The 27919-nt window shown below is 39.0% G+C and overlaps 1 pseudogene and 2 gene segments (V, D, J or C); all 3 read right to left on the reverse strand.

The window, feature by feature from the left end:
* Positions 1 to 10334: 10334 nt before the first annotated feature.
* LOC128099664 (immunoglobulin kappa variable 4-1-like) lies at positions 10335 to 10998 on the reverse strand. The segment is given in 2 exon segments: positions 10335 to 10747; positions 10950 to 10998. Coding segments are annotated over 2 exon segments (462 nt in total).
* Positions 10999 to 11153: 155 nt separating this feature from the next.
* Positions 11154 to 17556, reverse strand: LOC128099665 (splicing factor U2AF 35 kDa subunit-like; annotated as a pseudogene).
* A 1081-nt stretch (positions 17557 to 18637) lies between these two features.
* LOC128099666 (immunoglobulin kappa variable 4-1-like) lies at positions 18638 to 19299 on the reverse strand. The segment is given in 2 exon segments: positions 18638 to 19053; positions 19251 to 19299. Coding segments are annotated over 2 exon segments (465 nt in total).
* Positions 19300 to 27919: the final 8620 nt, after the last annotated feature.

Here is a 27919-nt window from a genome sequence, read left to right on the forward strand (position 1 = left end):
TCTAAAGGCTTACACACAGTGTCTTTTTACATTTTAAAGTGGCTAAAAATTAAAATTTGCTATGCAGCTCTTATCATGCTGCTTAGTGCTAAGAGGACCAGATGTCCTCATGTCACCTGCCTCTTCCTCATGGATGACCAGGAGCACCCATTGGAGATACCAAGTGTGTCTCTATGGACAACTCCCTCTATACCAAGGGTCTGTAAGACAGACTGGGAGAGACACTTGAAAACAAACAGGCTGCAGCTGTGATTTACCACTATCTCACACATTTGTTATGTACTTTTAAAATTAGATTGCAAAATAAACTAGCTATTTTATGACTTTTTTTCTATTGAACATAATAATCCTTTTTCAACAAAAAAGGTAAACTTCGTCTATTATTTATAACTTTAGAGCTGTCAAAAATTAGGACTGTCATTTATTAGACCTGGCCTATATTAAGGGATACATTAACCTATGCCATTACTTGTCACTTTATATCAGCCTCAAAAAGCCCATGAGAACTTATTGTTTCCCAGTACAGAAATTATAGCAATCATCTAAATAGAGAGGATGCTCCACAGTTCAGTTGTCAGATTGTTCCCACTATTAGGTCCACCTTACTCTACCCATTTCAAGAGAAAGAGCTGATTTCTTGACATGTAAAAAATGAAAAGCACACATATAATCTATAAAACATGGCTGAGAATGAGTTTTTCTCTTCTTCCACTGTAGCCGAGGAATGAGACCTTTGCTGTAAAGCTTGCTAATCATGGTTTTCTGACATTATGGAACCTGTTCATAAGTCATCTCAAATGTGATTTGTACAGTTTTCAGTAAAATCACCATGATGTATGTTCTTTTTCCTGTTGGTTCAGGACAGTTAATTCTGACATGTTACTCTGGTGATGTTCATGTTTGACTGTGTAGTGAAATCATACTTTTTTTAAAAAGTGTCCCAATAGTGGCACATTTTCATCTGTTTTCCAACAAGGTCACTCAGATCCAATTTCCAACTAAAACTCTTGCTGTATTCACTTCATATGCAAGAGCAACTAGCACATCTACCTCACTTTGGTGCAGCTCCCACAGAACATCTAACATGGAGTCTAATTCTGTGCATAACTTATCCAGCTCTCAATTCTTTAACTATGAAAGTCTCTTCCATTTCTCAACTCTCTGTTGTGTTCAGTTTCTACTACTTGGCGTGTTTGCTGTATTATCTGCTGGAGTTCCTGCTCTCCCTGCCTATGCTCCATCTCCATCTGCCTAGTCATCCTTTCTAAGCCCATGAAATGTTTCATCTCTGGTGTATGGTTTTCATTATCTTCTTTCAGTTCTCTCTCTTTCAGTTCTCCCAAGAGTTTTGTAATCTGTCCTGTATGATTTCTTCTTGAACTTGATACATGCAAGGATTCTTGTTAACCCTGCAAATCATTAACTTGACCATGGAAATGAGTTATAAGCACCTCTTTAGTTGTGATTTTGCAATTCAGTTTGGCTGCCTTGAAAGAGAAATTCTCTAAGGCATTTTGGTAAAGGAGATTCTCTATTTCTCTCTGATGCAATGCTTTGAGTGGTTCAACATATGTGGCCATGTTGTCCTTGACCCTTTTCACAGAATTTTCAAATTGCTCTATTGATGCTTCATGTTCCATTCTCATCTTATTTCTCTCTGAAATCAATCTGTCTATCTTATTTCTCAATTTGTAATTTTCTCATAAAACCTTTGAAGTATGGGAATCAGTAAAGGCATGTCTGTGGTACAGTTTGGCGTGTAGGTTTCCAGGGAAAAAGTTTACATTTCCTCTATTTGGGTGCCAAACTTCTTCCTTCAAACTTTTGGCAGAAGGTTCCTCTCTGACCCTGGGGCTATGCCTGGACACCATCATTCTCTCCTTCTGAAGCCTCTCCACAGTTTTCAACAGGTCTTGTATCTCTCTCCCTTTTCCTCCCAGTTCTTAGTCTAGTCTGGCCAGCTGTGCTTTAGCATGTGCCTGGTCTACTTGGAATTCTATAGACTGGAGGTTCTGATCCTCCTTGTCATTCTTCTTGTGTTCTAACAGCATTTTCATGTTTAGGAAAATCTATTTCAGTCTCCAGATTTTTGACAGTGATACAATGGACTTCCTTTATGTCCCCAAGTTCTGTCTTGAGTGCTTTTCATAGACATTTTATTGCTACTTCAATAGTGTTGCTTGCTATGGTTCTGATAAAGTTGTTGATATTCTTCTGATTTAATTTTATGACAGTTGTGTGTAGAAATACCATTTTTTCTAGATGTTCCAGTTTTGAAAAGAAGTATAAGATTTCTAAATACTCCTTAGTGATCACCAGGATTTCATTTTAATCTGTTGCAAGCCTCTCTCTTCTATCACTGATTTTATTAATTTAGAGATCTTTCTTTTCTCTAAGTTAGTTTGCATGCTGTTGACTATGTGTTTATTTAAAGAACAAACTGTGAATAATTTCATGTATTGTTATTTTAATCTCCATTTACTTGTTACCTCCTACCACTGACTGCCTCTGAGTTTGGTTTGATCATTTCCTTAGAGCTTGAGGCTCATTACTAGGTACTTATTTGGTATCTCACTGAATTTGGTCATTTACTTGAGGTCTTCTTGTTTTTTAATGTAGGCATTCAAAGCCATAAACTTTCCTCTAAGCATCACATAGCTGCCTCCCAAAGATGCAGGGAAGCTGTGCTGTCAATTTCATTTGACTCTAAAAACTGTTTGGTTTTCTCTCTTACTTCTTCAGTAAATCAATGGTAATTTATTTATTCAAGAGGATATTGTGCTGATTCCAATTAATTATTTGGTTCCTGTAATTTCTTTCTGTACTGGTTTCTAGTTTCATTTAGATTCTCTTATTCTTTTTAGAATTTACATTATGACTTAAAATGAAGTCTATTTTTAGAATGTTGATGGGATCTAAGAATGATAGATAATATACATGTATACATGATAACTGGGATATATTTTAGATATCATGGTAGCCATCCATTTTTCATGCAGTTTAATTCTAATATTTCTAGAGTGGTTTTCAATTTGAATCTAAAGAAGAGAGCAGTGTGCTGAAATGACCCTCTGATATTGTATCAGGACAAATCTGAACTTCTGTATTCATTTGATGTGGGGCACCCATTTTTCTTGCAATCTGTTGACTACCAGTCCATAGGACAAATGGGCAGAAGCCATGACAGAGCTTTAAATCATCTGTGAACACAACAGAAATAGCCTTCTGGAAGGCATCTTCAGTGAGGCAGCTCAACTTTTTTCCAGAGTGAAGGGAAATTCAAAGGATGGGGACAGTGACTGAATACAAAAAGCCCAATTATTACTATCTGGCAAATTATTTAGCCCTGGCACCAATTTCTGACCTCAGTTTGTGAAAATGTATTCTGAGTAGTCTAGGCTACAAAATATAACCTGACTCTGTAGCCCCTAGTGAGAGCTGCAGATGTTCTTAGACAATCATTAGTTATAGGATAGGAAAATATATTTCAAGATTTAAAACACTTTTTTATGTCACTGTGCCTTGGAAAATACCAAAGTGGGCCAATATTAGGAGATTTAAAGTCAACCTGAGTTCCAACCAAAGTACTTAAGGCACAGCTCTCTTTCTGTAAATACTTGAGAAAGCCAGCACTTCTGTTAATCACAAAAAGTTATTTTAAAATGTTACTACACTTAGAAATATAGGATATATGCACAAATTTCTTCTTTTTCTTAGACTCCTCAATAGTTTAATTTTATAAAGCTATCTCTGTAAACATATAACAATAACTGGTTCTTTCTTTGAAGCTGCAGCTGCGAGATTACATCCCAGTCAACACGAGAGCTGTCCTTCACGATTTCCATACTGCATGTATATCAGTAACTGTGAAAGCCTCTGTGAAAACTCAAGTGGATCAGGATTCTATCTTGGCACATGAAGGGCTGAGTGAGAACCTTTGCAAATTCAAGGTAATCTTGGGAAACTTAATGAAACCTATTTTAAAATTAAAAGAAAAAAATAAGTTGTGCCAACATCCTCACTGGCCCTTGAAGGAAATTCTTTTGAGTACCTGGATGAGAATGCAGTCTTGACAACACCTTAACTGTAGCCTATGAGAGCCTGAAGAGAGAACTCAGACAAACCCTGCCCAGAATATATCTGTTAGTATTGTAGTCACTATGTTTGTGCTAACTTATTGTGCATCAGTAGGAAAGTAACACAATATGGTTTCAATATCCTGAATTGGAATTAAACTTGAAAAACTCAGAGACCTGTATCTCAGAAAAATTGCTAGGGATCATTCTCTTGAGCTTTGTTACTCCACTTGGGGAGGATGCAGAAGCCCAAAGAAGGCTCATATAGAAGTGGAAGGAGTGTACAAAGTAAACCTTCAATGACCATGGCTGTCCACACTTGGGCCTCTGGAGTTCATGCACCTGCAATGGTAGAACAACTATAAAATGAAAAGGAGTTGGACATGGTGTCATGTTATCCAGCAGTCAGGGAGGAGGGGCAAGTGGGTTTCAGGTTCAGGTTCACTAGGCACTAAATAGTAATTTCCAGGTTAGCTGGTGATATACATATATACATCACACACACACACACACACACACACACACACACACACACACACACACGCACATGCACACGCACGCACACACACACACACACACACACAAACACATATATATATATGAGACACTTGATACTCACCCCATATTAAAAGAAAGAAAAAATGTAAAGCAGGCAAGAAGAGAATGTGGAATGTGGCCACATTGTGGAAGATATTATAGAGAAAGATGTGAGTATTGGACAAGGAGAAAAGAACAGCTAAGGAGTCTAAGACTGTGAATGAGCATCTGTGATGGACATGGAGATGCAGATCAGAATACAAGCAGTAAATCAGCTGGAGGAGGCTTTTGTGTGTGGTCTGCTGAAGAGGAACTTTTGAAAATAGAAAGAAATGTGACATTAGTTTGAGAATGACAGCTGTGTCTGCAACACCACTAACAATCTTCAGTGCTCAAGCTCTGATTATTTTGAGAGACTGAGGAAAGGTTCCTGTAAGTTAAATTGGTTGTCTACTCAGTCTATTGAACACATAAATTCACATATAGGTGCATGCATTCACACGGATGTGTGCACACACATATGATATTTTGAAAAGGAAATCTTTAATAAAGAAGCAAATTGAAAAGTTATAAAGCATCTGTGTTTGGACAAACCCTCATATCAGTTTAAGAAATCTCTGTTTCACAGCTTCACCTATTCTAAAAACAAGATTTCTAAAATCACACGGTTGAGATGTGTGGGGAAAGACATAGCTAAAATTGAGACTCAGTGAGGAGCAACCCCAAGAGGATTTTGCTTAGCCCTGGAGCACTGTAGGAGGAAACTTCCTGCTCTGCTGACAGTAATAGCTTACAGCATCATCAGCCTCCACAGGATGGATGGTGAGGGTGAAGTCTGTCCCAGACCCACTGCTGCTGAACCTGGCAGGGACTGCAGATGCTAGGTTGGATTCTCCATAGATGAGGAATTTGGGGTGCTGTTTTGGTTTTTTTTTGCACCACTGCATATAATTACTACAAAATAAAGTGATACTTACACTGGCCTTGCAGGAGAAGATGGCCCTCTACCCTAGAGATGCAGTCAATGAAGCTGGAGACTGGGTCAGCACAATGTCGCCAGTGGAACCTGGAATGACAAGCACACATTTCTGTCACAGATGTACTGAAAGCACCCCACTGTAAAACCATCATATATGTGGAATCTGTGTGTGTTAGTCTTGAGCTACACTCTGAGAAGTCATAAAATAAAAGGGAAACTTAAAACCAATTAAATGACATCATTTCAATGATCAGTATACCAAAGCATGGAAAACAACAAGGACTACAAGAGATGCTCCCAAACTGCACCCTCTCACCTGGAACCCAGAGCAGCAGTACCCACAGCAGGAGAAGAGCTGACCCCATGTCTGAGAGCTGGAGGAGAGGCTGCCTCATGGGAACAGGCAAGCTGCCTTGCCTCAATATGCAAATCAGCCCAGAAAAGCTTGACTTGGTGCTCACAGGACACCTGCTCTTGTGTCACTCTATGGCAGTTAGGATTAGCAAAGAATTCCCTAGAGTATTTTAAGTGTATCTCAAGTGATTTTGTGGCTGGACCTGGGGAATCACAGTCTGTTATTTTGAGATTCCATCTGGGGAGTGCACTCTCACTGCTCTGCTTGCTGTGAAGGATCTGAGTTGTCTTCCAATAACCCTACTCCTCAACTTTATTAAGGTTTTCCGGCTTATAGTGTTGGACAGACTAGATTCCTTTCCTGATAGCCATTATTCATCTATTTCTCTCATGACATGTACATTATGTCTGTGCTCTCAGGATTGAAACACTGTTTTTTTCTGTGTGCATAGTATTTTACTGTACCTTCTGAAAGTGCTGTCTTCATGGTCATGAAACATCTTAGTTTGTGATTGTCTTATAATGTCCTTATTTTTCCCTCAATTTATAATACAATTCTGCCTTTTTACTGTTAAGTAATATTCCATTGTGCAAATGTACCACATTTTCTTTATCCATTCTTCTGTTGAGGGGCATCTAGGTTGTTTCCAGGTTCTGGCTATCATGAAATTTTAAGGCAAATGGATGAAACTAGAAAAAAAAATCCTAAATGAGGTAACCCACAGACAGAAAGACAAATACGGTATGTAATCACTCATAAGTGGATATTAGACATAAAGCAAAGGGTAACCAGACTATAATCCACAACCCCCAAGGAGCTCAGTAACAAGGAGGACCCTAAGAGGGACATGCATAAATCTCCCTGGGAGAGAGAATGAGATAAGATCTTCTGGGTAAACTGGAAGCATGTACAGGGAGGGGTGAAGGGGATGGTAGATGAGAACATGAGGGAACAGGATTGTTGAGTTGGGGTAGGGACAGAGAGGGAGAGCAAGAAAACAGATATCTTGATAGCTGGAATCATTATAGGGTTAGGGAGAAACCTGGTGCTAGAGAAATGCCCAGGAATCCACAAGGATGACCCCAGCCAAGGCTCCAAGCAATAGTGAAGAGGGTGTCTGAACTGGGTTCCCCCTGTAATCAGATTGGTTACTACCCTAATTGTCATCATAGAACCTTCATCCAGTAACTGAAGGAAGCAGATGCAGAGATGCACAGCTAAGCACTGGGCTGAGCTTCTGGAGTCCATCAAAGAGAGAGAATAGAGATTTTATGAGCAAGAGGGGGTCAAGAATATGATGGGAAAACTCAGAGTCAGCTGACCCAAGCTAGTAGGAGCACAGGGACTGTGGACTGACAGCTGAGAAACCTGCACAGGACCTAACTAGGCCCTGTGAATGTGGGTGACAGTTATGTGGCCTGATCTGTTGAGGGGCCCCTGGCAATGGGACCAGAATTTATCCCTGGTACATGAACTGGTTTTTTGGAGCCCACTCCCTATGGAGGGATATCTTGCTCAGCTTTGATGCAGGTGGGAGGGACTTGGTCCTGCCTCAACTTGATATGCCAGACTTTGTTGACTTCACATAGGAGGCCTTACTCTCTCTCTGAAAAGTGCATGTAGAGTGGGAAGGAGGGGAAACTATGGTTGCTATGTAAAAAAAAAATTTAAAAAATACAATTTTGCTGGACATAGGTAACTCATTTAACAATTACTTACTATTAAGACCTGAAATATATTGTGCCATGTTTTTCTGGACTTTAAGGTTTCGAATGAGATTTCAGATGCCATTCTGACAGATTTGTCTTTAGAGTTGAGTTGGCATTTTTCCATTATATTATTGGACTTTGTTTTTATGCTTTGTAGTTTTTACATTATAGACACAATCTGTGACGTGGGGAGGTTCTTCTCTGGTGTCATCCATTTAGACAACTAAATGCCTTTCTGTGTTTGTCACTTTTTTTCCATATATATGAAATTTTTTGTTCTTATTTCACTCAATATGTTCCCTATGTCTTTGGTTTTTATCTCAGCTCTTCTGTATCTTATGATTCTTGGTATGAGTCTCTTCATCACATGTTAGAATTGTTCGACATTATAGTCATGATAATTTTTTTAATATATGATGCTTCAATGCTGTTTCTTCCACTACAACCTTGATCCAGGATATCGTTCTTCTGTTTTATTGAGACTGTTGATGACTTCTTTGTTCCGTGTGTTGTATTTAATTCATTCAATTTAATTCCCAGCATTTCAATTGTGTTTTTCCCCGTTACTCACTTTTTCTGCCCTGTAGCTGCTTGTTTTATCCATCTTGCTTATATTTGCCCATATAACACTAGCTTCCTGTGTGGTGATACATTGTGTCCCCCATATACTGTGTACCCCAATATAGCATATCTGAGGTCAGAGAACAGAATGTCTACTAGATAGGACGTAGAAGCCAGAAAATGGTGGCACACACACACCTTTAATCCTATCACTCAGGAGGCAGAGATCTGTCTGGATCTCTGTGAGTTCAAGGCCACACTGGAAACAGCCAGGCATAGTGACACAAGCCTTTAACCCCAGGAAGTGATGGCAGGAAGCAAAAAGGTATATAAGGCATGAGGACCAGGAACTTTTAAGCTTCTAGGCTTCTTAGCAGCAGTTTAGCTGAGATCCATTCGGGTAAGAACTCAAGCTTTCAGTCTGAGGATTCATGGAAACAGAATCAGATAAGGAGTTATCGAGGTGAGGTTGGCTGTGGCTTGTTCTGCTTTTCTGATCTTTCAAATTTCACCCCAATATCTAAGATTCATCTTACATTTCTGACTGAATAAATTTTTTGCTTGCATCTCTTATGGTGAGTCACATTTTTATAAGCATGTTTTTGAAATCTTCACCCAACATTTTACCTATTTCAGATCTTTGAGCTGAATCCTTATGGGAATTATGATCCTTTGGGGCATCATTTTTTATTTGATTTTTAAGGATCTTGTGTTTTTGTGTTATGATTTGTAGCTCTTGGTTTACATAGCCATTTTGGTTTATCTGATGCTTTTCTATATTTATCAACCTACACTCAAGGTTCACTGCCCAGAATCACTCAGCTTTAAGGTATTTGTTGGAAATCTCCAGCAATTTATGTAGTCTATAAGACACTTGTTCCCTGCCATATCTCCAAAACAGGTGCTCAATTAGTTTCTTAATCAGAATATGGACATGATTAGTTAGCACATTGATTTTACACAGAAGCACAAAATATTCCTTTCTGAAAACATTAAGCTTTATTAATTGATATGAAATATAAAGACTTGAAGGCAGCATCTGCTGACATAAAATTATATCCAACGTTAGAGAGGATGGAGTTTTCCCAGATCTACAGTTGCAAATCAGACATGAAGACTTCAGAGGGAGATGTGACATGAGAAACAAGGGCAACAAGTATCATATTTTCCTCTTTTGTGGATCCTAAATATGTGGATTCTGAGTATGTAAAGTTCATGTCTGTATGTGTGTATAAATGTATACATATGTGAATATGTGTGTATCTATGTATGTATATTAGGATGCATATGTGCATATTGCATATGTATATGTATGTGTTGGGTATGGGGGTGTATGTCTGTATGTGTTGACTGAGACAGAGAGATAAAAGCAGAAGAGGGACTAGGGGAGAAAAGATAGCAGGAAAGGGAAGGGAAAGGGGGAAGATTAGCACATACAGTCAAAATATATTATATACTGGAAAAACATTGCTTTTTAAGAAAATTGTGTCCAACAAATTTGCATCAATAAAATACTTTAAGGGGCAGCAAAGTGGATCACATGGCAAAGACACTTGACACCAAGCCTGATGACAAACCTGAGCTTGATCCTCAGAACCCAAATGACAAAGAGATAATCAAGTCCAAGTGCCCTCTGACCTCCACAACTATACCATGTCACATGTGCACCTAGAAACATGCACAAAAATATACACAGACGAGTGAATTAACTAAATAAAATGTAATAAAAGTTAAAAGAATTTATGGAAAGGAAAAGAAAGAAATAATGGAAGAAATGGACATCAGTAAGGAAATAAGAAAGCACTTCAGAATCTAGAAAGAGCAGGAAACCCTCTTTCCACAGCAATCAGCAGAAATACAGTTTGTCATAATCATCACTTCAGTTCATAGACCCTTATGCTGAACACCAAACTCCAGAACTATAAAAAGAAATACCCTCACATTCAAGCAGAGTTTGTGCTCATGTGTTACAGAAGGAACAGCAAGATAATGCAGAGCTCTTCTTTTTATTATCATACAAAGGTTTTTCATACCAAAAGACATAAGAGACATTGAACCCATTACTTTTTGCTGGGCTCTGCAAACATTTTCGTGAGTGTTCACTAATGTTCAGGTTCTCAGGCAGAGTGGGGAAGTTTGCAGGTCCAGGGCTGTGTGTGATGCAGGCAGCTGGTGAGACTCTCAGAGGAGGTTTTTGTTGGAGGCTGAAGCACTGTGGGAGGAGTACTATAAACCTGCGGACAGTAGTAATCTGCCAGGTCTTCAGCCTGTACACTGCTGATGGTGAGAGTAAAATCTGTCTCAGATCCACTGCCTGTGAAGTGATCAGGGACCCCAGTGTCCCGAGTGGATCCCCAGTAGATCAGACGTTTAGGAGCCTGCCCTGGTTTCTGCTGGTACCAGCCAAAGTAGTTCTGGTTAGTGCTTGAATAAAGACTCTGACTGGACTTGCAGCTGATGGTGATCTTCTCTCCTGCTGACACAGCCAGGGAGGATGGAGACTGAGTCATCAGGATATCTGCACAGGCACCTGCAGCAGGAATATCAACGATCACGCATAATAAAAAAACTACAGAATTCGATACAGACAAAATTTCTCATTTAATATCTTTGTAATCGTATATTGTCAGAGTATTATTGCATAAATAATATTACAGCCTGGCACACATTGTAAATTTTTTGTATACAAAGAAGTGACTCTGAAAAGAGTATAATGCTTTAAAATTTCTCACCAGACACCCAGAGCAGCAGGGACATGAGGATCTGGGTCTGGGACTCCATCTTGTTCCCCCTGCCTGTCTGACGTTACTCTTTTCACATTATAAAGGTTTGGTTTATAAATTCTGAGCAGCTGGGCTGAGCTGGAGGGGCCCATGCAAAAAAGTCAGCAAATACAAAATCAAATGTCTGGGAAATGTGTGTGAGGGTGGCTGGCATCAGTCAACTGGCAAACATACCATCACAGGGAGCATGAGCAATCACTGAAAGATATTGACTTATAGCTCTCCAACAGAAATCTACTAGCTGTTCCAATAGCAGATGTAGGTTAAAATACAAGACACATTTAAATCAGGTGACTTGTGCAGAAACATTAGGAATACTATATGAGATTGGCACTCCTAGGGAAATGTTATATTCAAAAAATTACAACAAGAAGTTAGGTACCATAGAGTAAGAAAAGGTGCAATAAAAGAAAGGATGGACTTTTGGTTTTGAGTCTAGCCTTTAATGGCTGAGCCATCTCTCCAGGTGGCGCACGCCTTTAATCCCAGCACTCGGGAGGCAGAGGCAGGCGGACCTTTGTGAGTTAGAGGCCAGCGTGGTCTACCCTGTGAGTTCCAGGAAAGGCACAAAACCACACAGAGAAACCTTGTCTTGAAAAACCAAAAAAAAAAAAAAAAAAAAAAAGGATGGAAGGCAGAAAAAAGGAAAGTCAAAAAGCAAGAGAATTAATTCTAATTATTTTTGTTATCTCCTATCTCCCAAGCAGCTCCTACAGTAAGGACAGTGAACAGTGCCTTGGACATTGGGACTCCAGTTTCCGGGTGAAACATCGAAGAGAGATATAAAGAAAAGCCTACAATTGCTCTTTGGAAATACTGGAGACACTTATTTAAACCTGTTATCTGCAGTGATATTTTATTTGTGCTGAAATGTGATATTTTTTGTATGTTAATAAATAAAGTTTATGTAGATGGAGAGCTTTTCTCTCCGGGTCCCACCAAGTTCTGCCAGTCCTGGAACCCACTTATAAAATAAACACACAGACGCTTACATTATTTAAACTGCTTGGCCATTAGCTCAGGCCTACCATTGTCTAGCTCTTACTCTTATATTTAGCCCATTTCTATTAATCTTTACTTTGCCACGTGGCTCGTGGCTTACCGGTACTTTACATCTTCCTGTCCTGGCGGCGGCTCCAGGCAGTCTCCTGCTCTGCCTTCCTGAACCCTCCATTCTCCTCTCTGTTAGTCCCACCTATACTTCCTGTCTGGCTACCGGCCAATCAGTGTTTATTTATACAGAACAATATCCACAGCAAGTTTACCTGGCTACTATTATTATTTTTTTAATCCCATTTTGAAATGGATTGTCAATCAACTATATCACTGTCTAGCAGAGACAGTTTGGCTCAGAATTGCCCAGATCTGTCATTCTCTCATCCTCCACCACCTCTTCTGCTATCAGGCCCCTGGTCTCTGGATCAGTCATGTGTGGTGGTATTATTTTCCCCAAAATATTGTGTATCCTAATAAACTTATCTGGGGTCAGAGACAGAACAGCCACAATATTAAACATAGAGGGTAAGCAGTGGTAGCACACACCTTTAATCCCAGCACTTGGGAGGCAGAGCTAGGCAGAAATCCACGTGTTCAAAGATACAGCCAAGTATGGTGACTCACACCTTTAATCCCAGAAAGTGAGCCTTTAATCCCAGGGAGTGGTGGTAAAAAGCAGAAATGTATATAAGGTGTGAGGACCAGAAACTAGAAGCATTTGGCCTGGTTAAGCATTCAGGCTTCTAGCAGCAGTTCAGCTGAGAGCCATTGGGATGAGGACACAGAAGCTTCCAGTCTGAGGAAACAAGACCAGCTGAGAAGTTGGCCAGGTGAGATTAGCTGTGGCTTGTTCTGTCTCTCTGATCTTCCAGTGTTTGCCCCAATACCTGGCTCAGGTTTGATTTTATTAATAAGAACTTTTAAGATTCCTGCTACAGTCAGTCATACAGCTCCAGGAATGGGGGCCTAGATTATGTTTCTTGAGTTGGCACCCATACAGCACTTTTACCTCTCTGGACATGCTTCAGGGCCATGAAGTTGCAGAAGCCTCTCTTGTACACTCTCCCATTTCAAACTGGAGCCAGCAGACTTTTCTGAAGTTAGACACTCAGGACACCTGTGTGTGGATATCCTGTCTATTAAACTTTGGATTATTCAACTCCTTCACAGCCTTCTCAGCATCCTCTTCAAGGAGAAACTTGACATACACATTCCCTACCAGGTGGGCTCCCAGGTTGCTGCTGACACTCATCTGTGCAATATGTTGGTTCCACATCAGTGAAGACTTCCTCAAAGAACCTATCACAGTGCTCCTGTGTCTCCATGTTGTTCACAGAACAGTATAAACCATCAGCCATCTGTGCACTGTTTGGGATTTTGTTTGATATTTTCAATATAGTGTGACTATGGGTCAGTGTGTTGTGCGACCAAAACATCTGTCTCCAGGACGACATGCTCCAATTTTGAAAGAAAATGAACAGTTGACTCTTTCTGTCTCAGTGCTGACAATAGAATGAATCCAAGTACTCTGCTTTCTTCCAGCATGAAGCTTCAGACAGGGCTGCACAGGCCACTAACTGTGCCCTATATTGTTAGTGATATTTAGGAAAGATTCCATTACTGGTCTATTCAGGGTTTTTAATCATGATTTCAAATGAGTGTTCCTCACTATTCAAGATGATGACAGGATTTCTGCTTCTTAAATACTTTATGCTGAATTGAAGGTAGTATATTTTTTGTTTGAACCAACCTTTGATCCCTGAATAGAAATCAACTTGGTTATAGTGTACAGGCCTCTTAATGTGTTCTTAGATTTCATTTGCAAGAATTAGGGGGTCCTTATGTTAATCAGTGAGCTTCTCTGACTTATCCCCTTTGGATCTGGGCAACTGGCTCCATACAATGAGTCTGGTGGTGTTCCTTCCTTTTCTATGCCATGGAACAGTTTCAGGAATTTTAATGTCAGCTCTTCATTAAAGGTCTGGCAGAATGCTGCAAAACATCTATAAGTCTCGTGCTTCATTATTTTATAAAATAAATTATTTGTATTATAACTTTGAAGTGTTGTACAGGAAAAAATGAAAATAATAATGCTTTTTTATTTCCATCTCAGAAAAACAAAAATTTCATAATGTTGGCATTAAGACAATAATTACACTTCTTGTATTTAACAGGTGTGGTACTTGACAACATTTGCTCACAAGTTCACTTACACTTGCTCCCTTTTCCCTTATAAAAAGTTCTGCTTTGCAAGTTTTACCTTTGAATTGTTTTTACTGGTATGTGCATTTGGAATATCTTCCAAATCAAAATGCACTATTAATGTAAAATATATTCTAAAAACGTACACACGGTGTCTTTTTACATTTTAAAGTAGCTAAAAATTAAAATTTACTATGCAGCTCTTATCATGCTGTCCGGTGCTAAGAGGACCAGGAGTCCTCATGTCACCTGCCTCTTCCATGTGGTTGACCAGGAGCGCCCATTGTAGACACCAAGACACCAAGACTCCATGGACAGCTCCCTCTCCAGAGAGGGGCTATAAGCAGACTGGGAAAGACACTTGAAAACAAACAGGATTCGATTTATCACTATCTCACACATTTGTGATGTACTTTTTAAAATGGGATTGCAAAATAATCTAGCTATTTTATGAATGTTTTTATTTTTCTATTCAACATAATATCCCTTTTTCAACAGAAAAAGTTATATTGTTTGTAACTTTAGAGCTGCCAAAAATTAAGACTGTCATTTACTAGACCTGGCCTACATTAAGGGATGCATTAAACTACATCATTAGTTGTCACTTTATATCAAGTGCAAACACCCAAGAGAGCTTGCTGTTTCCTTGTACAGAAATTACAACAATCATCTAAATACTGAGGATGCTCTACAGCTCAGCTGTCAGTTGATGAGATTATTCGCACAATGAGGCCCACATTCCTCTACAGATTTCATGAGAAAGAGCTGATATTCTGACATACAGAAAATGAAAAGCACACATCTAATCTGTAAAATGTTGCTGAGGATGACAAATTCTCTTCTTCCACTGTAGCCTAGCAGAGAGCCCTTTTGCAGTAAACCTTGCTAATCATGGTCATGTGACATTATGGAACCTTGCTGCAAGCCACAGGAAACATAATAGAATCCAGTTACTAATCACAAAAGCTACTGCTTGGAAAAGTCAAGGTTTTTCCAAAGGTCAAGCCATGGCTTAAGAAGACTTGGTGATATTTTAGCACATATATATATAATTAACCTGGTTCATATAGTGATTTTCTTGTAATGCTATGTGTGCGTCCAAGAAATCCTAATAGTGTATTTATCTAAAATACCCATCAGGCATCCAAGGCCAAACTAAACAATACATGTCTCTTAGGTCCGGCAGATAGCTTTATTTCTTGTTCAATTTTGGTTGAGACCCTCTTTCCTTATACAGCCTTACTAACATGATAGACCCGTAACTTCTTACCTAACCACTTCTAGGAATATAAACTGAGCACATAGATCCCCTTCTTGATACACTAACTGATCATTAGCTTTCTATTGACCTCCTACTTTACCACTCCCCTTTTGGGTTGTAAAAGAAAGCCTGATGGTCACTGCTTAAGGAAAATTCTTACCAGCCTTTATGACCCCGTAAGAATTCAAGCCTGGTGGCCTTGCTCTGCCAGAGGATTGCTATTGCTTGGGTTTATAACTGGATTCCTGAGAGACTTAGAGAGAATGGACAGAATAAGGAGATGGAGAGGAGGAGAGAGAGAGGAGAAAGAGAATGGAAGAACTAGATGAATAAGAACTGGAGAGGAACATACTAAATGGGGAAGAACTAGATTGAAGGGCTAGAAGAGAATACTAGAGCAACAAGATGGAAGATGAGGAAGAGCCAGATGGGAAGAACAAGATGAGGAAGAACAAGATGAGAAAGAAGGGTATAGGAGAGGAGCTGAGACGGGAAGGTACAACATGGATGAAAATCTAGATGGGGCAGAACTAAGATGGGACAGAATTAAGATAGAACTTAGAGGGACAACAGATATAGGTAGAGACAAATCAGGGAAGAAAGGAGCTAGGGATGAGAGCAGAACAGAAGCTGTGTAGAGAGAGAACTGACACAGAATAATAAAGTGTATGGACTAAGGAGTTTTGTGTACATAGATTCATTTCTTTTCATCAAAGATTAAATTGTCAGCTGGTTGTAGACAGTCCCTAGGAGAGGACTATCAAGGGGCCAGACCCATCTAGTCACCGATAGAACCTGCTCATAATGTCATCTCTAATGTGATTAGTTAATGGTTTGTAGTAAAATACACTATCACATATGTTCTTTTTCCTGTTTGCTGAGGGCACTTAATTCTGACATGTTAGTCTGGTGATGTCCACATATGGTTGTGTAGTGGATCCATGTTTTTTAAAAGCTGTCCCAACAGTAGCACATTTTCATCTGTTTTCCAACGAGGTCACATTGTTCAACAAAAACTCTTGCTGTTTTTACTTCATCTGCAGCATCGACTGGCACATCTAGTTCACCTTCCACAGAACCTCTAGTAAGGAGTCTAATTTTGTGCAGAACTTATCCAGCTCCTGATTCTTTAGCTGTGCAAATCTCTTCCATTTCTCAACTCCCTGTTGTGCTCAGTTTCTATTACTTGGTGTGTTTGCTGTATTATCTGCTGGAGTTCCTGCTCTCTCTGCTTATGCTCCATCTCCATCTGCCCCATCATCCTTTCTAAGCCCATGAAAGGTTTCATCTCTGGTGTATGGTTTTCATTGTCTTCTTTCAATTCTCCTAAGAGTTTTATGACTTGTCCTGTAGGATTTCTTCTTGAACTTGAGAAATGCAAGGATTCTTGTTTACCCTACAGATCATTAACTTGACCTTGTAAATACTTTATAAGCACCTCTTGAGTTGTGATTTTTGTGATGCAGTTTGCCTACTTTGGAAGAGGAATTTTCTAATCCATTTTTACAAAGGAGTTTCTCTGTTTCTCTCTCATGAGATGCTTTGAGGGGCTCAATGTGTGCAGCTGTATCATCCTTGACCCTTTTCATGGAGTGTTCAAATTGCTGTATTGTATTGTATTCAGATTCCATCCTCAGCATATTTCTCTCTGAAATCAATCTGTGTAGCTTGTTTCTCAATCTGTGGTTTTCTCATAAAACCTCTGAAATATGAGAATCAGTAAAGGCATGTCAGTGGTACAGTTTGGCATGTAGGGTTCCAGGGAAAGTTTGCATTTCCTCTATTTGGGTGCCAAACATCTTCCTTCAGCCTTTTGGCAGAAGGTTCCTCTCTGATCCTGGGGCTATACCTGGACACCCTCATCCTTATCTCCTTCTGCAGTCTCTCCACAGTTTTCAACAGGTCTTGTATCTCTCTCACTTTTTCTCCCAGTTCTTAGTCGAGTCTTGCCAGCTGTGCTTTAGCATGTGCCTGGTCTACCTGGAATTCTATGGACTGGAGGTTCTGATCCTCCTTGTCATTCTTCTTGTGATCTAACTTAGCATTTTCATGCTTAAGAACACCTATTTCTTGAGTTAATCGTGTATCCAGCCCCATTACCGAAGGTGTTTATCAGCTATAGGAGTTCCCTGGTAGAATTTTTGTGGTCACTTATGTATACCATCATATCATCTACGGGACTGGACTAGGCTGCCTGAATAAGCGAGACCGTTGTGTAGCTTGATCTGCTTAAGGGGTCCCCTGTTGGGAGACACCTCACACAGCCTTGAAGCAGGTGGAGGGGCTTGGACCTGTCTCTACTGAATGTACCAGGTTCTGCTGACTCCCCATGGAAGGCCTTACCATATCTGAAGAGGGAATGGGGGTGGACTGGCAGGGATACTGGAGGTTGGGAGGAGGGATGAAAGCTGGGTTCTGTGGTTGGTATGTAAAAATGAATAAAAAAATTCTTAATTAAAAAAAGGTTAAATATTTTTAAATTAAAAAAAGAAAAAACATGTGGATGTATATTATAAATGCAAGACTTTCAAAGTGCTTCAGAGAGATAATAAAACCAAGAACCCTAATGAAAGAAAACTAGGTAAAATGAATTTACATCAATAAGAGATTTTTAAGGGCCAGCAAGAGGGCTCATATGCCAAAAGCACTTGCTGACAAACCTGAGCTTGATCCTCAGAACCCAAATGTCAAAGAGACAATCAAGTCAAGTGTCCTCTGACCTCTAGAAACATGACATGTTACATGTGCAACTAGAAACATGCACACTCATATACAGATGAAAGTAATTAATTAACTAAGTGTAATAAAAGTTAAAAGAATTTATGGAAAGGAAAAGAAAAGACAGAAGAAATGGACACCAGTAAGGAGGTAAGAAAGCCCTCCAGAATCTAGAAAGAGCAGGAAACACTCTTGCCAAAGCTGTCAACAGAAATACAGTTTGTCATAATCAGCCCGTAGACTCTTATGATGGACACCAGGACTATAAAAAGATAAATCCCTCATAGTCAAACAGAGTTTGTGCTAATGTGTTACAGAACAAATAGAAAGATAATACTGAGTTCTCCTTTGTATTATCATATACAAGTTTTTCATACCAAAAGACATAAGAGATATTGAACCCACTATTTTTTTCTGGGCTCTGCAAATGTTTTCATAACTGTTTCAGCCACAGTGGCTCTCAGGCAGAAGGGGGAAGTGTGCAGGTCCAGAGCTGTGTGTGGTGCAGGCAGCTGGTGAGATTCTCAGAGGAAGTTTTTGTTGGAGGCTGAAGCACTGTGGGAGGAAGATTATAATCCTGCTGACAGTAATAATCTGCCAGGTCTTCAGCCCGGACACTGCTGATGGTGAGAGTGAAGTCTGTCCCAGACCCACTGCCTGTGAAGCGATCAGGGACCCCAGTGTGCCGAGTGGATGCACAGTAGATCAGCAGTTTAGGAGACTGCCCTGGTTTCTGCTGGAACCAGTTCAAGTAGTTCTTCTGGTCTTTACTGTATAAAAGACTCTGACTGGACTTACAGTTGATGGTGACCTTCTCTCCTGCTGACACAGCCAGGCATGATGGAGTCTGGGTCGTCAGGATATCTGCACAGGCACCTGCAATCAGATATATCAATGATCATTCATAATAAAGAATAGAATTCAATAGAGATTAAATTTTTCATTTAATGTCCTTGCAATTTATTATTGTCAGAGTATTAATGTATAAAAATATTACACCCTGGCAATATTGTAAATTTCTTATATACAAAGAAATGACTCTGAAAAGATGATAATACTTTTAAATTTCTCACCAGACACCCAGAGCACCAGAGACATAAGGACCTGGATCTGCAACTCCATCTTGCTTCCTTGCCTATCTGATGCTGCTCACTTCTCAATGTAAAGGCCTGGTTTATAAATTCTGAGTAGCTGGTCTAGGCTGGAGGGGCCCATGCAAAGCAGTCAGCAAACACAAAGGCGGATGCCTGGGCAGTGAGTGTGAGAGTGGCTGCTGTCAATCAACAGGCAAATGTACCATCACAGAGAGCATGAGAAATCACTGAAAGATTTTGGCTTACAGCTCTCCAACAGAAATCTACTAGAATCTCTAATCGAAGCCTTGGTTAAAATCCAAGACATATTTAAACCAGGTGACTTTTGCAGAAACATTAGGAGAGCTATCTCAGATTGACAGTCCCAGGGAAATGATACAACAACAAACTAGGAAACATACAGTAAGCAAATGTACAATAAAAGAAAAGAAGGATGGAATGAAGAGAAGAGGAAAGAAAAAATGAGAGAAATAATGCTACTTATTTTCATTATCTCCCACCCCACAAGCAACTCTTTTTTATTAAATTTTTTATTTATTTTACATACCAACCCCAGTTTCCCCTCACTACTCTCATCTTTTCCATCCCTCAACTCCTTTCCACCCCCTTATCCACTCCTCAGAAAGGGTAAGACCTCTCATGGGAGTCAACAAAGCATGGCATACCAAGTTGAGGCAGGACCAAGCTCCTCCCCACTGTATCAAGACTGAGCAAGGCATTCAACCATAGGAAATAGGTTCCAAAAAGCAAGCTCAAGAACCAAAGACAGATCTGGATCCTACAGCTATAGGTGCTGTCAAGCACACAAAAATTATTCTTCTCGCTATGGCATTTCCAAACATCCCTAGTGTTTTTTGTCCTTTGTTTTTCTACTCTCTGTGTATTACCTTCCTGTCTGCACCTCAGTTAGTTTCAGCTCATTTCACTTTTTCCCATTTCATCATTCTTTGTGCCTGTGTCCTACTAGCTCTACATCTAGAACATCTTTTCCCTCCTCCATGATCCCTTTTTTCTTTCCTCATTTCTGAAGCTCTTCCAGGATATATACTCACATCTGGAGATTTGGATCTAGGAACCTCAAATTAGAAAGAATTTGAGTTTGCCTTTCTGGAATAGTCATTAAATTCCTTCTGTAAGCAGATTTTGCAACTATAATGACAGAAGGTGCCTTGAAGAGAGAGATTATCCGAATGGAACTAACATTATCATAGGAGCCCTTAGAATCTGGATCTAAACTGAGAGAAATGCAGAAAGGCTCATTATATCAACAAGACTTGGTGTGAGGGACAGTCATTGATTATGGCTTTGGAATTAAGGGGGGCATGTTTCAAGCCATACCCAACTTATTAATTTAGATCCTGAAAGCACTTGAACTAAGACCCCAGCCACACAATACTTAGATATTAGTGACTAACATGAAATGAACTTTCTTGAATTGCTTTCAACCGACTTGTTCTGCTAATGGTCACAACTATGAAAATGAGAATATTTAATATCAAACCAGCATGTAGAAACTTGCTATGAAGATAGGCAAAACTAACGTTAAAACAATTATTTCATCTTGACTCAAAAGGGTATCTTCAATAAAGGATTAAAGGACACTTTATCCCTGAATGCTCTCCTGGACTCTCAGGTCTACTCAGGAATAAAGCAGGGCACACTGGTCCTTGGGCAGAGAGGATGGTGTTTGAATACCATGCTGTATGTAGAGAGAAGAAAGCTGCTGCTTCAGACACTGACCCATGGGCTGCGTTCTAAAGGAGATTTGTGTTTCAGACTGAAGCACTGAGCAGGCAACAACAGTGTTCACAGTAATAACGTGTCACATCTTCAGTTTGAATGATGATAGTGCTGAGAGTGAACTCTGTCCTAGACTCATTGCCAATGGAGGACTGCCTCTGCTTTTGTTGGCATCAGGATAAATAGTTTATTGTTAGACTTCTGTGTGGACACCACTGACCTTGCAGCAGATGGTGATTCTCTGTGCTGAAGACATGGACAGGGAGGTTCTCTAGTTCAACCAGTTTCCCCCACAACCTCTCTACTCCTCTCTAGTCTCCCCACAAAAAGCCTACAGTTCCTAACTGCTCGTAGAGGTAATAACTGGAAATAGTATAGCTCCAAGTTCTGTTAAAGTGTGTTTCATTTTATGCACACAATCAAAACTATATCTAGAATTCCATAATGTGTAGTTCATAAATGAGGCTATACAACCAATTTCATGTAGTTTTATTGGCAGGATGGCTGCAGACAGTGAGACATGTGGTAAGAATCATTTTGGACTGGCATTCCTATCTCTCTAAGATATTTCCTGAACACCATTATTGTTTTTATCCTGCAATATATTGTGATTTCAAGAGTCATGCCTCTGTCCAGCTTGGCGACTGGTGCCTATAATCCAAGCATTTGAGAGGCTGAGGTAAGAGGAACAGGAGTTTGCCACCAACCCATGCTAAACAGTATATGCTACACAGGAGCATAGCTAGACACCATCTCAAATGTATGTATGTACGCACACTTCTGTCTCCCATTGCATAGAGTTCCATTAACATGTACATATGTTATCAATTATATGAACTTAACTTAATTTCCTATTCCCTAACATTTATTCCTTCCCTTCTTCAATAAAGACAAAACTCCTTCTTCACATGAGAGAGTAGTTAGTACTGTCAGTCAGACAAAAATAGAAAGGTGATAGAAAAGAAGACAAGACATGACTGAGTTGGTGGGGATGCTGTAGATGAATTGCTAAGCAGTCTTATTAAATAAAAAAAAACATGGAGCCAAATATAGGGGTGAAAGCCTTAGAGAGATCAGGGAAATAGGGAAAGCCACCAGTCAACCTTACCTCACCAGCTCTGCAGCTTCCAAATTTGAGTTATTTCCTGTCTACCCACATCTATATGCCTTGCTCTTCTGCCATCTGATTTGCTCTCTCCATTCAGCTACATCACTTCCTCTTCCTACCCAGCTCTGTCACTTCCTGTCTGTCTGTACAGACCTCCAGACCTCCATGGCAAACTAGTTTTGGAATTTAAGGCATATGCCACCACACCTGGCTCTGTTTCCAGTATGGCCTTTAACACACAGAGATCCTGCCTGCCAAGTGATAGGATTAAGGGTGTGTGCTAACTTTGCCTGACTTCTTTGTTTACTTAAATGGCTTGCTGTTTCCTTTGATCTCTAAGCAAGCTTTATTTATTAACACAAATAAAATATCACCACATTTCAGCACAAATAAAATATCACATTTCCCTGTTTTTGTCTAATAAAAATAAAAAATAATAAAAAGTTATAACTAATATAAGAAAAACTATATACAAAAAGTACAATAACTATATACAATATATACAAGCAATAAATACATCAACAATGTCTAGTCCATTTGCATTTGACAAATTCAAAGAAAATATTCCATTAACTATCCTCTTTTGGTGAGTACCTAACTCACATTCCATCCTAACTTAAATTACCAACAGAAAACTATCTTATGATGTCTTTCAAATTTATACACTTTACACCTCTTTTTTTTTTTTTTTTTTTTGGTTTTTCGAGACAGGGTTTCTCTGTGTAGCTTTGCGCCTTTCCTGGAACTCGCTTTGGAGACCAGGCTGGCCTCGAACTCACAGAGATCCGCCTGGCTCTGCCTCCCGAGTGCTGGGATTAAAGGCGTGCGCCACCACCGCCCGGCTGACTTTACACCTCTTTATCAAGTTTCTTTTCTGAATTTCTTAACAAGGGAAACTATAATTATCTAATCTTCAATTCCCTCAGAGACCTGAGAAGGAAATATTAACTAGTAAAACAGGAAGTGCAAACAAGCAACTTAAAAAAATGTGAGTTATAACAGAAACAGCCAGCTGCCTGGACAGTCACCCAAGGTTTCTATGCAACATTTGGGCATCATCTTCGTCCTACAGGCTTAGCATATCTGACAGACTCATTTGTGAAGCAGGATGTATGCAAGGCCTACAGCTCAAGCCCAGTTTTGGTGCAAGTATTCCATGTACCAGATAAACTTGAATTCTGCCAGTGTCCTGTCATGATTCAGGATTTTAAATTCTGGAAATTGCTGGTATTTTTGGAATTCGGCTGTCCATTCTTCTCAGCTTGTGGGTGGTTTCATCTCCTTTATTAAATGCCAGTCTACCATTGAGAGGCCAGACTCCATCAGCCTAGTTCCTCTTCCAAGAATAAGTGCTTCAGCTACTGTTTCACTGCACACCAGGAGCCATTGGTCCACTACCTGCTCAGCTTTCTTCAAAGGAAGGGGCACTGTACCTTTTCTGAATTACGAAGCCACTTCAGCGATGTTGCCATATTGCCCTGGCCTCAGAGGATGCCTGTTGCCAAAGCTGCAACCACACTTGTCTTGGCAAGGATGGGCAGTCCTTTTTTATTTCCTGCTTGTCCATTTTGGACAGCATACTGTCAGCAGTCAATTAGAGGGCAATTTCTTGTCCAGTGGCTAACTTTTGCCACAGTGAAAGTAAACTCCATGTTGAGGTTTTTCAATGCCCATATTTTCAATGAAGTATACTGATGCTGCCAGAAGCAGACATGTCTCATAGTTATAAAAAAAGAAAAAAAAATTATTAAAACATCTTAAATGCCATATTCTGTAGATCTCTGAAAGGTTTGAAAATGACCTATCTATCTAAAATATATCTCTGCTTGACATTGAAAACATACCTAATATGACTACAAGTTCCATTCTAGTGACTAATTACTAACTTTCATTTCTCTATATCCTAATAGTTGGTAATAATAACTTTCAAGGATTAGCAAATTGCACTACATTGTTAAGTGAATTGTATAGGAACAATATCTTGAACGAGATTAGAAATATATGTATAGTATTTCCTAACAAAATCAATCTCAAATTGGTATCAATATGCATAATTTGTATACAATATACAAAAATCCAATCCAATGTAAAATACTTAAAACTAGTAGTGACTTTCTAAAGGTAGATTCAATAATCTACCTTTTATCTTATCATATATGTGTGGTGATATTGTGTTCCCCAAAATATTGTGCACCCTAATAAACTTATCTGGGGTCAGAGAATAGAACAGCCACTAGATATAAAAGCCAGAAAATGGTGGCACACACGCCTTTAATCCTAACATTCCAGAGGCAGAGATCCTCTGGATCTCTGAGTTCAAAGTCACACTGGAAACAGCTAGGTGTGGTAACAAGAGCCTTTAATTCCAGGAAGTAATGGCAGAAAGCAGAAAGGTATTTAAGTTGTGAGGACCAGAACTAGAGCTGGTTAAGCTTTTAGGCTTTTGAGCAGCAGTTCGGCTGAGATCCATCTGGATGAGGACTCAGAAGCTTCCAGTCTGAGGAAACAGAATCAGCTGAGGACTTGGCAAGGTGAGGTTGCTGTGGCTTGTTCTGCTTCTCTGATCTTCTAGCTTTCACCCCAATACCTGGCTCTGACTTTGTTTATTAATAAGACTGTCTAAGATTTGTGCTACATATCTGTTTAAATCAATCTCAAATTTGTAGCAATATACATAACTTGTATACAATATGCAAAAATCCAATTCAATGTAAAATATTTAAAACTAGTAGTTACCTTTTAAAAGTAGATTCAATAATCTACCTTTTTATCTATATTGTATCTATCCTCTTTTTTCTTTTCAGAGTAGATTCAATAATCTACCCTTTATTCTATCATTTCTATATCATTTTATATAGTAGATTCAATAATCCACCTCATACCTATATCCTGCTTTTTTTTTCAAACAAGAACCTTAAATCTAATCTCCTTTGTTTAGCCTTTTTCCTGACCATCAAAAGTAACAACTTGTAACCAACTATCCTAAACACTGACAATTATCCAAAACCCATTGAAAAACCAAAAACAACCCAACCCACCTGTTGGGAATGTGGGTGTCATGTTCTTAAAATACTTCCTGCTCTTTTGGGGGTTAAGGCATCTTTAGGGTATCCTGAAAAGAAATAAGTTAATTGTCAAGTCCTGGGAGAGGTAGCTGTATCATTTGTTGTCCAGTCTCTGCATAATTTGAAAGTGCAGGGCTTATCTCAAGTCCTTGTTCAAGTAGTCTGTGAGGCTGGATCATCTCAGCTAGCCATCTTTAAATTGTCCTGAGCAGTTTGTAATCCAAAGCTGATCTGTAGGTGATGTTTGTCAAGTTAGTCATATTATTATTGTCCATGTGGAATCGTCGTTATGGGGCCCCATTATCATTTTGGAGACTTCAGATTTGCTGTTAAGCCTGGTCATAATTCCCTGCAGAAAACTGATAGAGACTAAAACAGGAAAACATGTACAGGCAGCTAGACAAAACTTTTTTTCTAGAATTAGTTAATACTCTATATGACCATTAATATCATAACAAAAGTTTAATATATATATATGTATATATATATATATAAATCTTATAAATTTTAGCATAAAATTAACACCTTAAGAAAAGTTTAAAGAATCAAAATGGAACCAAAGAATTATGAGATCAGTAGTAATAGATTAGTCCATTAATTCTTATTTTCTTCTGTCCCATATCAGATGGTTCTTCTGACATGATACAGAGATTTTGTATTTTCTGTTTAACAAACATGCTTGGATTTAAAGAAGGAGAGAACCGTTCTCCAACTCCAAAGCCAGCTTTAATTTTTAATTGAATTGGGACTACATAAAGACCATTTGTGTTATGTGTCTGTAGAAAACAGCAGAAACAAACATTTAGGAAGACATTACACTTTATATGTGATATACCAATAGGCCAATTTACTCCTTTTCTTGGGACATTTTTTTTTCTGGATGATTTGTCCTTTTTCTTCAGATGTCTCATTTGTCCAGTGTTCTTCAGATTCCTTAGCCTTCATTCTCCTGAAAGACAAAAACAAAAGCCCTTCCCCAAGCCTTTGGAGAGGTTCCCTTTTGACAAATGACATCTGATTAAATGAAAAGCATTTGTTAGTGGTATAAGTTAATTTTAAATTGGATGGTCATGCTGGTTGATGAACTAGTACCTCTTCTAATTAAAGGTCTTTTGTTCAAATCAAACCTCTATCAGTTTTGATGGTATCTATAGCTTTTCTTCTCCTGTAGAAACAAAAGCAAAACCTTGTTCCCAACGTAACACATATCCTGGTTTCCATTCTGAGGTCAGCACATCTTTGAAGTATATAGGCTGATTAATTCTGTAGTTTTTTCTATTATCAAATGTCTCTCTGCAGCTGTTGTTCCTTTCTCATGCAGCATATCCTTTAGAGTTCTTTTTGATCTTTCTATGACTGCTTGACCTGTAGATTATGGGGTATACCTGTAATATGCTTTATACTGTAATAAGCAAAAAACTGTTTCATTTTACCAGAGACATATACTGGAAAATTGTCAGTTTTAATTTATGCAGGTATACCCATGATACCCATAATTTCTAACAAATGTATGATTACAGCATGAATCAGCTTTTTCAGAACTCAGAGCAATTGCCCATTGAAATCCTGAATAGGTATCAATGGGATGGTGTACGTATTTCAGTTTTCCAAATTCTGCAAAGTCAAACACATCCATCTGCCAGATTTCATTCCTCTTGAGTACCATTTACATTGCATCCTGCTGGTAATGAAGTCTGATTGTAAAAAGAACAAGTAGGACATTTCCTTACAATTTACTTGGCTTGTTGCCAGGTTATGGAAATATCCTTTTTCAAGCTCTTACTCTTGACATGGTGTTTTTTATAAAATTCTGAGGCCTCCAGCACCTTTCCTATAAATAGTTTATTAATCTTGTCATTACCTTGTGCTAGAGGGCCTGGCAGACCCATATGGGGATTAGATGTGAGTTATATATAAGGGATGATTCCTATTCTTGATTATATCTTTTAACTGAATAAATAAGAAAAGTTAATTCTGACTCCTCAGGAATAAATTCTGCAATCTCAATATGTAATACCACCCTTTCACCATACTATGTTGAGAGGTTCCGAAGAATTCATTAATACCATCCGAATAGCATACAATTCCGATTTTTGAACTGAATTATAAGAACTTTGAACCACTTTACTTAAATTTTCTGATTTTTAACCTGCTTTTCTTTGTTTGTTTGCATCTGTATAAATGTATGGGCTCCAGATATGGGTGTTTCCCATACAATAAGAGGCAGAATCCAATCAGCTCTCTTTATAAGTTGAATTCTATCACTTTTGGGATATTTGTTGTTAATCTCTCCCAAAAAATTGCTGTAAGCTCTTTGACAAGGTTTACTTTATGTCCATAATTTGTCAATTTCATCCTTATTTAAAGGTGCTACAATTTCTGTGGGGTCTATTTCTGCTAATTGATGAAGTCTCAATTTTCCTTTTAAAATCAAGTCAGAGATCTTTTCCACATAAGTTTTTAACTCTATTTAATTGGTAGACATATCCATTCCAATATATCTTCCCTCTGCATTAAAATTCCTGTAGGATAATGCTTAGAGGGTAAAGTAACCAAAATGCAAGCTTTGGATCCACACAATTCACATGTCCCTTCTGTACTTTCCTATCCACCAAGGCCAATTTTCACTCAGCTTCAGCTGACAATTCTCTTGAACTATTTAAGTCCTTCTCCCCTTCTGAGGTTTTTGAACAGATTGCTCAGTTCATCATTTTTTTTTCCCAACAAGAGTCCAT

This window comes from Peromyscus californicus, unplaced genomic scaffold (genome assembly GCF_007827085.1).
Source record: "Peromyscus californicus insignis strain IS unplaced genomic scaffold, ASM782708v3 Scaffold_6__1_contigs__length_162567912, whole genome shotgun sequence".
In the NCBI taxonomy this organism is placed as follows: domain Eukaryota; kingdom Metazoa; phylum Chordata; class Mammalia; order Rodentia; family Cricetidae; genus Peromyscus; species Peromyscus californicus.